The sequence below is a fragment of the Danio rerio genome, chromosome 10 (genome assembly GCF_049306965.1).
Source record: "Danio rerio strain Tuebingen ecotype United States chromosome 10, GRCz12tu, whole genome shotgun sequence".
Taxonomy (NCBI): Eukaryota; Metazoa; Chordata; class Actinopteri; order Cypriniformes; family Danionidae; genus Danio; species Danio rerio.
Genome location: NC_133185.1, coordinates 37182382 through 37195358, shown reverse-complemented (window position 1 = coordinate 37195358; position 12977 = coordinate 37182382). Strand labels below are relative to the sequence as shown.

The 12977-nt window shown below is 37.8% G+C and overlaps 1 protein-coding gene across 1 annotated transcript in view; it reads right to left on the bottom strand.

Moving 5' to 3' along the window:
* Nucleotides 1-995: 995 nt before the first annotated feature.
* lhfpl6 (LHFPL tetraspan subfamily member 6) overlaps nucleotides 996-12977 on the bottom strand; it is a 244844-nt gene continuing 232862 nt past the window's right edge. The window contains exon 4 of the mRNA XM_073913858.1: nucleotides 996-1204. Coding sequence (XP_073769959.1) covers nucleotides 1102-1204 — 103 coding nt within the window. The 3' untranslated portion in view covers nucleotides 996-1101. The remainder of the gene's footprint in view (nucleotides 1205-12977) is intronic.

Sequence of the window (12977 nt, the reverse complement as noted above, 5' to 3'; positions counted from 1 at the left end):
AACTATCATAAAAGTCCTCGTGCTGTACATATTAGGGGGTTTGCTGAAGGTGCAGCTGATGTGTAGCGAGGTATTTGCGTCTTTGCGTTCATTGAACAGTAAAAATGATTAGCAAATCCATAAAACAGTCCCTAAAAAAGTGACGTTGGATTTTCAGTTTCGGGCTCAGGCACAATTTGCAGTCAAGCATGCCGCGCCAAAGCCAAACCAAACTGCGCTCTGTGGGGGAAATAACCCAGAGGAAACCCAGGCCAACACAGGGAGAACATGCAAACTCCACACAGAAATGTCAACTGAACCAGTCAGGGCTCGAACCAACGACTTTCTTGCTGTGAGGCAACAGTGCTAACAACTAAGCCACCATGCTGCCATTAATCCTAATCAGAACTTCATATTATTGCTGTGAGGCAACAGTGCTAACCACTGAGTCACCGTGTACATATGTAAATTTACAACAAAAATAAAATAAAATAAAATTATGGGTTAAATATTGACAAACCCTAAGAGATTGTTTTAAATTACAAATGTAATTTAAAGAAATGACAAAAAATTAATTAAAGTAACTCATGTCCATATTTGATCCAGCATTGAGAACAACCAAGCAGTTTTTCAGTGTACTAATGCAGGTTTTTTTGGTATTTCTTGTTATATTAGATTTCATATTGCAATAGCATTAGTAAAACATTAGGATGTTATAACCCAATGCTGGGTCATACTGTACATGGACATCCCTAACAGTTGGGTTTAGAAATGTATTTAAATTAGATGCACTGTAAAACTGTAATTATTTATAATATTTTATTTTATGTATTCTTTTTATGAATAGAATTTTTTCATTCATTCAATTATTCATTTTCTTTTCGGCTTAGTCATTTACATTTACATTTACATTTACATTTAGTCATTTAGCAGACGCTTTTATCCAAAGCGACTTACAAATGAGGACAAGGAAGCAATTTACAAAACTAAGAGCAACAATGAATAAGTACTAAAGGCAAGTTTCAGGTCTGTAAAGTCTAAGAAGGGAAGTGTTAGTAGTTTTTTTTTTTTTTTTTTTTTTTTTTGTACAATTAGTGTGATATTCAAAGAGGCAATTGCAGATTAGGAAGTGAAGTGGAGACTAAATTGTTGAGTTTTTAGTCGTTTCTTGAAAATAGCGAGTGACTCTGCTGTTCTGATGCAGTTAGGGAGTTCATTCCACCAACTGGGCAGATTGAGCGTGAGCGTTCGCGAAAGTGATTTTTTCCCTCTTTGGGATGGAACCACGAGGCGACGTTCATTCACAAGTCCTCTTTATTATTCTGGGGTCGCCATAGCGGAATGAACTTATCCAGCACTTTTTTTTTTTTTTTTACGTCCTTTTACGCCCTTCCAGCCGCAACCCATCACTAGGAAAACATCCATTCCTACTCATTCACACACATACACTACGAACAATTTAGCCTACCCAATTCACCTGTACAGCATGTTTTTGGACACTGCGTCTATACATTATTTATTACTATTTTATTTTTTGTATGTGTGCTTTCTTAATTAATTGACTTTTTATTTATATTTACTGATTAATTTATTGAGTTTTACATGTATAATTTTTTATATTATTTATCTGTGTTTATTGGATTTATGTTAGCAACATCTAATTACTGAATCTGCCGCTATTAAAGAGGGGAGGAGAAAGGGAATGTGAAAAGGATGTGAAAATGTGTAAACTAATGGTACTGTTAAAATATTGAAGAAATTAAAAACTTGAATCATAAAAGTATTCAAATTTAATTCAAGAAAATTAACCCAACTTTGGCCTAGTTCATATTTTACCCAGCATTCAGTTAAAACAACCAAGCATCCTTTCGAGTTCATACACAAGTATTCATTTTTTTCTCTTGGAAGTTGTGAAGCTGTGATAAATATACATATAAAAAGGAAAATGTGTGCTCTATGCATCTTTAATGCTTTCAATATGAATCAATAAAATAGTCACTTTTAATAGAAGCTGAAAGTGATAAAAAGCCTCATTGAATTACGTTGTTAAGATAATTACAGTTACTATAAAAGAGCCAATTGTATGGCGATGCCATTCAAACCAATTGTTTTGCACAACAAGATACCAGAAAAATTGACTTAATAGCTGCTTTTCTAACAAAAAAGCCTGACTTCAAATCAGCATTGTGTTTTGAAATACACTGAAAAATCTGTTCGTCATAAGCTTAATTCATTCCACAGATTTCCATAAAATCAAAATAAATGTTCAAAGACTTCAGACCACATAGTGAAAATGGAATGACGACAACACTGGGCAATTAGATAAAGGCGGAAAGCTCTTTATTTATTTTTAAATCAAATTTAAAACACTTGTGCCCAGAATGTCTTTGTAAGTTGGGTTCATATTAACATTATTTTGATGGTCCCTGTTTTGCTTCAGTTCATTTTGCAGTCTTAGAGGTGCCATAGAGTGCATTAAATTGTTAAATTTTAAATCCTGTTAAATTGTTCTCTGATATCTTAATAGTAGATATGTTAAGTGTTCTGCGGAAACGTTTTTATATGCCTGTTTATAATCACAGAAAAGTGATATGACTCAATGCATAAATCACTTTACATGTATTTGTTGCCTCAATACAAACATGAGCAGCAAATTCAGCCAACTCGAATGTTATCACTCAATTGAATGGGCGTTATCAGTGGTTATCAGCTGATATATATGGGCCATTAGGGGCCTTCTGCACCCACTGTTAGGCTCTGAAAGCTGTTATCATCCATAATTGTCCTGTAACTAATCGTTCATTCAAACTTTATGAAATCAGTTTAGTTCCTAAATGGTGTTCTCATATTTTGAGTTTTATTGTACAGCCTCTCCTGACTGATGGTGTACTTGTCAGTGAGTGGTTTTTGAGTGATTATGAACAAGTTAAGAGCAAGATTTGTGTCATAATCCAACGTCAAGAACATTTAAAACAAAATAAGGGGAAAAGTATGTGCGCACGTGTGAAATGGAGTCAGGAAGCATGTCTGGGGATGTGGAATGCTAGCAGTGGTGGTGAAAAGTGCTGCTGGAAGGTTTTCCATGAGAGGTGAAGTTTATAAGGGAAACGGGCAGGTTGGAGTAGGTCACAGGAATAATAAAATAATGTTTGGGTGTGTGTGTTCTGGTGTAGTGGGTTTCCACTTTAAATTGTTGTGACACTGCTTTAAATCATCGCTCCAGTGCGACCATTTCTCCCTGAAAAAAAGTCCTTACACACACACACACACACACACACACACAAAAAGCCATTTGGCATACAGTTTGATTGAAAATATATAAATAAGTAATATCAGGGTAAAGAAATAAATGGTATTCAAGCATCAAAAAAGGGTTAATAAGCTTTATATATTGCTATTTTCAGACCAGTTCAACTTTAATTTTTATTTTTTGCATCATGTTGTTTAAATAGCAAATCTATTTGTGCCACTTTGTGGTCTCATGGGCATGCTGGACTAAAACAGAGGTTTAAGGCGCATTTTTGGCGCATTGCTATTTTGTGGAACTGAAATAGCACCATTGACCAACTGAAAGCTGGTCTAAAGACCAGCTCATAGTGTGTTAAGCTCGTATGTGGGTTTAAACACTTATACATTGCTTAATACACAGGATGTACAGCAATACACATATATCTTTATTATAACGATAAAAATCAAGTATTTATTATTATTTAAATACTTGTAAATAATTTATTATTATTAAGTATTTAAATTTATTATTTTACACATAAATATAAAAACCACAACCTCTATGCCTTCTTCATCCCTCCATGCATTTATTCAGTTCATTTATGACTTTGCATTTGTTTATTGTTATTATTATTATTATTATTATTATTATTATTATTATCAGTATTATTTTTTATATGCATATTTATATTTGTTTTAATAAAAACAAGTTTAGACTTGTCCAACTGTCGGGTTTGGAGATGTATGCATCACCATATGGGGAATAAGAAATGGATGTGTGTTTTGATCTAACTTTTTTGACCACACTTTGTTAATGTTGTTCATTTGTTCGTTTGCTGCAAATTAGAACTGAATTTAGAAATAGTTTTGAAACAAATCTTTGCGCTTAACAAGCAACATTAAATATGTAGGCTAATGGATGTGTTTAGTGGAGTGCACCGTTTCCTTATCCACATTAGTAAAGGAGTAAACAGGAAAGAGAAAGTAAAGAGGCTGAATGGAGGAAGCTCATTCTTAATCATCACGCTTGTTTTCTCGCTAGTTTTCTCGTTTAGTTATTTCGCTTACAGTAAGTCCGCCATGTAAAAAGCAAATGCACCTTGGCGTGGTGCAACTGACTCTTAAAGGGAATGGGAGATGAGACTCTGATTGGTTTAATGCACGTTATGCTCAAAACACACCCAATAACCCATTAAGAGAATAAGCACAACCCTGTTAGACCAGGGCGCAGAGCCTATTTTTTCATCCTTAAAATAGCAAACGTGCATTCAGACACGACCTTAATACTTTTGCGCCATGCACTTTAGACTGCACCTAGATTGTTAAAATAGAGCCCAATGTGTTTAAGATCACATGTGAATTATAGTGAGAAAGACATCAAAATTGGACATCTTTTATTTGCCTCATATATTAAATAAAAAACAAATGCAAACAATTAAAAATCATCCCATTTGTGGTTTCATACAGAGCATTGTCATTTTATTCATGCGGGCCTTCATCATCTAAGCATTCTCTCAATGGTTACACGCTCATGCAAAAATCCGCAATATAATTTAGAAATGAATCCAATCTACTTCTATAAAAATTCAAAACTGGCATGGTTTTGAAATTCAATGCCCCTATCTACCCCATCAAAGAACACTATGGTTTCATAGTGGTGCATTCTTGCTTTGGTGATTTATTTCAGCTTTCTGTCAATGATTAGCAGGCTGAGGGAGAGAGAGAGAGAGTTGAAGGAGCTTGATGATGAGGAAGATTTGTGTAAAGCTAAGTGAGAACAAAGAGGCTTCATCTTGAGGTCGTACCAAAGCATGAATGCCTGCCTTTTTGGAGAAAAAAAAAATACGAGACACGTGGAACGTTTCGTAATATGCAGCCACGGATTCTTTTCCGGACAGTTTGTCTTTTGTTTCAGATTAAATTGGGTTTAGAGGTGGACAGCAAATGTCTTATTTGGCTGTAATGGGAAACGTAAGTGTAAAATATGACATTCTGAGCTGGAGCTAAACTAAAAAAAAAAGCATCTCAAGCTGTGATCTTTTTGCTTCTCTACCGTAAGAAGCTCTCAAATATGTTTCAAATGTTCTGAGTGAAATTCCCTGAAGTGCCGCCGTTTTGTTTAAAAGCAATCGCCTCTAAATGGCAATTGTAAGGCCACTTTGCCTCAATTGATCACTTACACATTTTGTTATGAATTGCAGAAAAGCACAAAACGAAGCCTAACAGCCTCAGGACTCACAGCCCTCTTGAGTAATTCAATGCAATCTCTGGCCCTCTGCTAACACTTTGCCACGGACAGGGATCGTGTGTGAGGTTCGGGCTCATCGCAATATTCGAGTCGCTCTATGCTTTTCCACCACAGGTTCCAAGTCAGAAAGATCAGTTCAGGTCTTATCCTAAAAAATTCAAACCAGTTTCATTGGAAATGCTTCCACAACATGAAATACATTGCTCTTGGTACATTTCGTTGCACGTTTCAGATGACAAATCCAATTGAAATGCCAATGAATAGGGTAGATTCTGTTATACCTTTCATTTACACATCCTTTTTTACATTCCCACAAGAAGGTGGGCCTTAGCATACAGATCACCTAGTGAACCACTGACCTAAACCCATCCTTAAAGAGCCCCTGTTTTGCATTATGAAAGGTCATATTTTGGTTCCATTTCCAACAACAGGCTGATATGCATGCAAGGTCAAAAAACACTTCAATTGTCTTATACTATGCATTTATTTTTACCTAATTATCCCAACGTCTCCCATATGATTTCCTGAGTGGTTCATTTGTTCCCAGACCCCTTCTGTGCATGATGCTAATCTTTGCTGATTGGTCCAATGACCCAGTCTGGTGTGATTGGTCGACTGTGTTCAGACTGAGATTGAGAGAAGCACCCAGCACAGTTAAGAAGGACTCAGAACACAGAGTATATGTGAGAGCCCAATGCAGGAATGCATTGAAGCAATTAAACACCAGCTAATTCCTCTATTATTAACCAGAACCAAAAGTAATAACAACAAAGCCCATTTAGTTCTGATCCGAACAGTGGCAAATTTTAACTATTTAGAAAATTGACCGTGTATAAGGAACAGCTGATGGCGTTTTTAATGTGGTTTTGGGTGTGTTATGTGAAATAGCCCATATAGATTTAACCTGAAAGATACATTACAAGCACTGGTCTATAATAGATTTATGAATACAAGCCACATGGAGTCATTACAAGTTACAACACATTTAAAAACAAACATACAAACAGCAGAAAACAAGGCAACCATTATAATCAGACTTCACGTTGTGTAGGAAGGACAAAAATGTTACAGGATCTAGAGGAAGAAGAAACTGCTCCATTAGTACACTTCAGCACATTAGTTGTCTTTGCTTATCCTTTAATAAAAAACAACCGGCAGGGTAGGCTATTGTATCAATCATCAGAAGAATAACAGGAAAAAACACAGCACATGGTTGGTTGTGAAAATTAACTTTACTCCCTTTATTCCTCACAGCCGCATCTCTGACCATCTCTCAGTGATAGTAATCTTCACGTCATGATCAATCTCATGATCCCTCGCACTAGTGTCTGAAGTGAAAGGCATGTTTTACCGGATCCGGCAGTTAATATTTGGCGATGTCTCGTATTGACTTCGACGCATGCAGGCAAAAGATCTGCACAAAGAACAAATCATTCATTTGACTCTTAGTCGACAAAATAGAATCAATAGCTTTATACACGATGCATGGTGCACTTTCAGATTTAAGGGTGCTTTCACACCTGTGAATCGATTAAGTTGTTCCGAAACAGAGATTAAAATTGTTACATTGTTGCTCTTTGCTCTTGGAGCGGTTCGCTTTCACACTGCAAAGTTTCTAATCGGACCAAAAGAGCTAAAACAAGTCACGTGCGAGTAAACTCTCCTTACATTGGTCAGTGTCAGGGTTTATTTTGCAGCGTCCCGCTCAGCTGTTAGGAGAGGTGGTTTGGTTGTGATTGACAGGGTGCGCGCTTGACGTGTCTGAGGAGAGACACGGTGGGGAGGGGTGAGAAGGGTGCGCGACGATGCCTATTTGAGGACCGGGAGAGAGACGCGAGAGTACCAGGAGATCATCACTCGTTTGCGGGCATCCGGAGACTCGCGAAACTTCCCGCCCTACTTATAATTCTCTCTTCATATAGCCGTAAGCCTATTACATATCCAAAAAACACTGTAATATAACCGCGCTCGGATAGGATCGCTTTCTCACTGCAATCGAACCGCTCCAGGGTTCGTTTTAATCGAGCCGAGACCACCTCATTCAAGCGATCTCGGAGCGATTACTTTGGCGCGGAACAGAGCGCAATTGCCCTGTTCACATATGCCAATCGAACCGCGCTAACTGGGCAAACGAGATACGTTCCGAAACAAAAGTGTAGGTGTGAAAGCACCCTAAATCTCTGCTGGATGTTTCCATTAACTTAGAACTGTGTTACACACTGCATGGATGGTAATTTTCAAAAACACAAAATAGGGGCTCTTTAAATACAACCAATAGTGTTGTCAAAAACAAACAATTGCAACCCTTTGCTTTTATGTCTTTTTTTTAACCATGATTCACATTTACACTACACTGTTTTCAACTAAAATAGATAACCTTTTAAGGTTTTTGTCTATTCGTTTGTGTTTGTGAATTTTGGGGGCACAGAAATGTGTTGCAAAATTATAATTTTTTTTCTAAATGTTGCTATACTCTCTTCCTTAAACTACTTTTGATTGTATATATACTTTGTTTTTTACAATTTGACAGGTCATCCACTGTCCTGGCATGCATATTACAGATTTTTAAAGTTTGAATTGATGATTTTGACTGTTTTTAATTGTACACAAAACTTTTCAAAAAAAAATCTGTTGTGGATGATTCAAACGTAACTTTAAACGGTTATAAGTGAAGTTTCATAAACTAATTTCAAGAGGAGCATGTGATAGGATTGAACATGACTGCCTTCTCATTTGTAATCAGTAATAATCAAATCAGAGTGATCCAAGCTTACTATAAATGGATGGTTTTCTCCCTACTGCTCTATCTTTAATTTGGAAGAATCCCCCCTTCCACCCCATCTCCTTCTTTTCCTCCCTTTTCTAAAAGGGAGCTCTCGAGACCTACCTGATCTCGGATCCCCTTATATGCTTATTGACCGGGCGGGTGCCTTGGGCTGAAGTATCTCCAAGCTCAGGGTTCTTCTCCGGGACAGCAAACCTGCTATAAACCCTAAGCATATCTAAGTGGGAACTCTTGAAATCTATGTGCAATTATATGTTCTGTATTTACGTTTTTTAGTTTTTAATTTTTCCATCAAAGACCGAAGAGAGTACCAACACTGTATATAAGTGCCTAGGAATCATTCCTGGTAACAAAATGTAAAATAAAAAAAATTACAACTAAAATATTCTTTTTAAAAGTTACATAAAATATAAGCACAGAACAGTGTTTTTTTTAAACTATCATAGTTGTAGTAAGGTAAACAACACACAATATCACCAAGTCTGTGGATTAATGATCAACTGTCCAGTCCGCCTGTCTAAGAATGCACCATTATAATGGAAAAAGCAAGGTATTTGACAAACTCATCTTGCTTTTCTAAGACTCGGTTAAACATGAAGAAAGTGGCTCCTTAGATTTAATCCGCGGAGTCTGGTATAGAGATAAGAATGACTCAACAGGTCTCCACAGGCACCTGACCCATCTCATTCCCCTGCACTAAAATATAGCTTAGGAGCCGGGCCCCAAGGGCTTCAAAGCTCCTGTGAGCCCCAGGAGGGTGAGGGTCAGTGGTACTTTAGCGAGATGATTTCTCGGGACAGTGAGACCTATTTTACCAGCATGGACCGAAGTGAAGCGAATCAGTGCTGCTCTTTGGTGACAAAGACACAAAGTAGAGCAAAGTCATCCCAGGGGTCAATGTTTGGGTCATAGGGTGGCCTTGATGTCTATGACCTTTAACATGAAGCTCGTAGGGTGGCCAGGGTTGTGTTTCAGCTCCCGGGTGCATATGCCCAAATTCTGACCTGAAAGGAAAGCCAGGGAATGGCGAAGAGGCTTGACTTTAAGACCTACGGTTCATGCACTGGGGTTGACTAGACACTCGAGGGCCTCGGTAGAGTCGTAACCACCTGCCCCGGATTATTGAAACCATTCAGCACTGACACAACACGCTTAATGAGTTTCTGGAAAATGTAGAGCAGATGAATAGGACCACTAAAAAAAAAAAAAAAAGAAAAGTGTAGGCGGTGTGTTATGAAAAATGGAGTGCGAATATTTCCTCTTGGAGTGAATAGAAAGGCACACATCAGCGGCTCCTAGTTGGCTCTCGGAGAAATGGCATCTGAGTTGTGGCCGTGACCTGAGCTTGCTTTATTTTGCTACTTCTGTGGGTTTGCTCTTAGAACCGTCAGAGTTTCTGGAGGCTTGCGTTAAAAAGCTGTGGTACCTGGCAGAGAGTAGCATGCACACAAATGTATATCCCAAAAACACGCAGACTCAAATGGAGAAACAATATGGAAGGAATGTCTCTGTTTTATCCATTTATATCATCACTGGTTGGTATTAAAGTCTGAAGGATATTTTTCTAACCTGTGCAGGCCTATTTCTATAGGAAATCGGGGCAGGACATGTCTTTTCATATCACATTTCTTTAATCTATTTTGTAAAAGGTTGTTGTTTATCTTATTGCAATTTGTTGATTCATCAATCATCAGTAAATGTTTCTCTGGTCATTAACCCCATTTAAACTGCATTTCTATTGTTGCTAGTGATATTAGTAGGGCGGAAATTCCAATACAATCTCACGACAATTCACACATGTTTTGGTTTAGTGGCTGATTCGTATGAAATTGTGCAATCTCAGTCGTAACAATTTAGTACGATTTGCTCATCCTCTAATGATGGTTGGGTTTACGGGCGGGGTTGGGTGCCACACCCCCTTTTTAAAATCTTACATTTCCGTATGGCTGAACTCATATAATAAGCCACTAAACTGACAAAACGTACAATAGTTACGTTTACTCATGAGATCAGGCTGGGCATTGTCATTTTAGACAACATTTGATTGGACAAAAACCTGTGTTGCACAGGATGTGTCATCAGTATTTCATTTTTCATTCCTTCATTTTCTTTTTGGCTTAGTCCCTTTTTTAATCAGGGGTTGCCACAACAGAATGAACTGTCAAAATATGCAGCATATGTTTTATGCAGTGGATGCCCTTTCGTCTGCAACCCATCACTGGGAAACACCCATACACTCTCGTTCACACACATACTCTTCGGACAATTTAGATTGCCCAATTCACCTATCCCGCTTGTCTTTGAACTTGTGGTGGTCATTTCCACACAGAGATGCCAACTGACCTAGCTGGGGCTCAAACCAGCGACTATCTTGCTGTGAGGTGATCGTGCTACCCACTGCGCCACCCTGACACCCTATGTAATTTTCAGTTTCGGTTTTAAACTCACAGGCCATTTTATTAGGCATACCTGTTATAATTGTTCAGTGATTCAAATATTTAGACCACTTTGGTGCCAGTCCTACTAGAACAGGTGTGACCAACCCTGTTCCTGGAAATCGACCTCCCTGCAGATTTCAGTTGCAACCCATTTCAAATACACCTGCCTGTAATTATCAAGTGCTGTTCAGGTCCTAATTAATTGGTTCAGGTGTGTTTGATCAGGGTTGGAGCTGAACTTTGCAGGAAGGTCGATCTCCAGGAACAGGGTTGAGCACCACTGCACTAGAGGCTATAATTCACATGAGCTCACTAAAATTAGACGATAGAGGATTTGAAAATGTTGCCCGATCTGCCACATTTAGATATAAGGGTCTGAATTTTAAATAAATATCATGCAAACATAGATCCATCCAGCCTTGAGTCAGTTGTTTGGTTTAATGGTGTGTACTTTGGGCCTGAGCAGTGTTTAAATTATCTCCACAGTCACGAGATCTCTGTTCAGTAGAAAACAAGGCCGCATTTACACTGCATGGTTTAAGACCCTGTTTACATTGCCAGGTCTTGATGCCCAATTTCGTATATCTGATATTTCCTGTCCGTTTACACGTTCTTTTAATTGTGACCCAAATCTGATTCATGTGTTTACACTTGTCATACAATTTACGATGTTGCGCATGCTTAAAGGCAAGTTCTAGCATCTGCGCCACACTAGCCACAATTGAAGAAATTGTCTTGCTTTTAGCTCTGCGAAATATGCAAAGTTCGCCCAACTTTAAAATGATTTTAAGGTGGAGGAGGATGGAAAGGACCACCATCGCAGCTTGCGCCTACTGTATGGTTTATATATGGTGTCCTCCACCATTCAGAGGAATTTGTGGGTACGAGAGAGATCTCAGTTCCCTCTGTTGGTGTTTACCGCATCTCCACACTTGCTCTTTCTTCTACATCAATTAACCGTGGAGAAGTACCACATTGTAGTTAAATGCCTCAATGAATACGATCTGCCTGTTGACATGATAGTCACATTGTCACATATCCGATTTATATCTGATTTATTTTCACATGCGAAGGAGGCCTGAAACCGATCTCTGAATATCCGATTGGATGCGTTTTTTTCGTGTTTCCACAGTCATAGAACATAGCTGATCTGTGTCACATATGAGCAAAAAATGCGGCACAGATCCAATATTGCACATGAATGTGTAAGCCGGAAAAAATCACATGTATTCCGATTTACTTAAATCAGATTCAGGCCTTGTTCATATGTGGAAATTTTTCTGATATGAATCGGATCTGTGCCCTCATGTCTGTCACGCATCATTAAAAACAAATGACGTCAACTCTGATGCTTTCATTTCTGAACGTACTTCAGCAGAAGGTCAAAAACCTTACATTTCATAAAGTATGGCAAAAGGCTTTTATATTGTCATGTAATACAAAAGAGGCAGAGAAAGAGAGAGAGAGAGAGAGAGATGGGTATATAAACTAATAACTTATATAAACTAATTTAAAACTATTGCAAAATGTGCATAAAACTGCACTGCTTTAAAAAAAAAAGAAAACTAGATTAAAAGAAGATGGCCAAATGAGAACTTTTCTGTCATAAACGATAGTAAAACAACCCGTCAAAAATAATTTAAAATTAAACCCTGCAAACAGATTAAATTCAGGAATGGAGAAAAGAGCGTTTTTTTTATTACCGTCTGTCAGCACCCGCTCTTTTTTTCTGGTCATTGTGTCTTGTCATTGTGTGCCGTGTAAACATCGGATACGAGTCACTTTTAAAAGACGATGCAAGCAGGTCCTCAAAAAAATCGGATACTGTCACAAAACCAGAATTGATCATCACGATCTGCATTGTAAATGTCATGCCTTAATGGATCAACATTTTCAGAAATACTTCCAACAATTTGTTAAATAAATGCCAAAAAAAGAACTAGTAAAAACAATTAAAACGAGGGGATTAGCCTTGTACTAGCTGGATGTATCTAATAAAGTGTCCAAATAGGTGTATGGTGTATGTGTCATTCAAATAACAGAAATCAACTTAAAGCCACAAATTATCAATTCAATTTTTTTAGCATCTGTGAGCCTAAATAAACAGCCAGTTTACAAAATGCAAACTTCTTTTCGTTTCTAACAGTTTTCTTTTTCTAATGCTCTAAAAGAAGCTCTCGCCCACAAACACCCTTTAAAAAGAGCCCATTCTGAAAAAACAGTTCCCTGTGAACTGCACTTGGTCAAACAAACGTCATACCGGTTAACAGTAAAATGATATCATTCAGGTTGTGGTTCC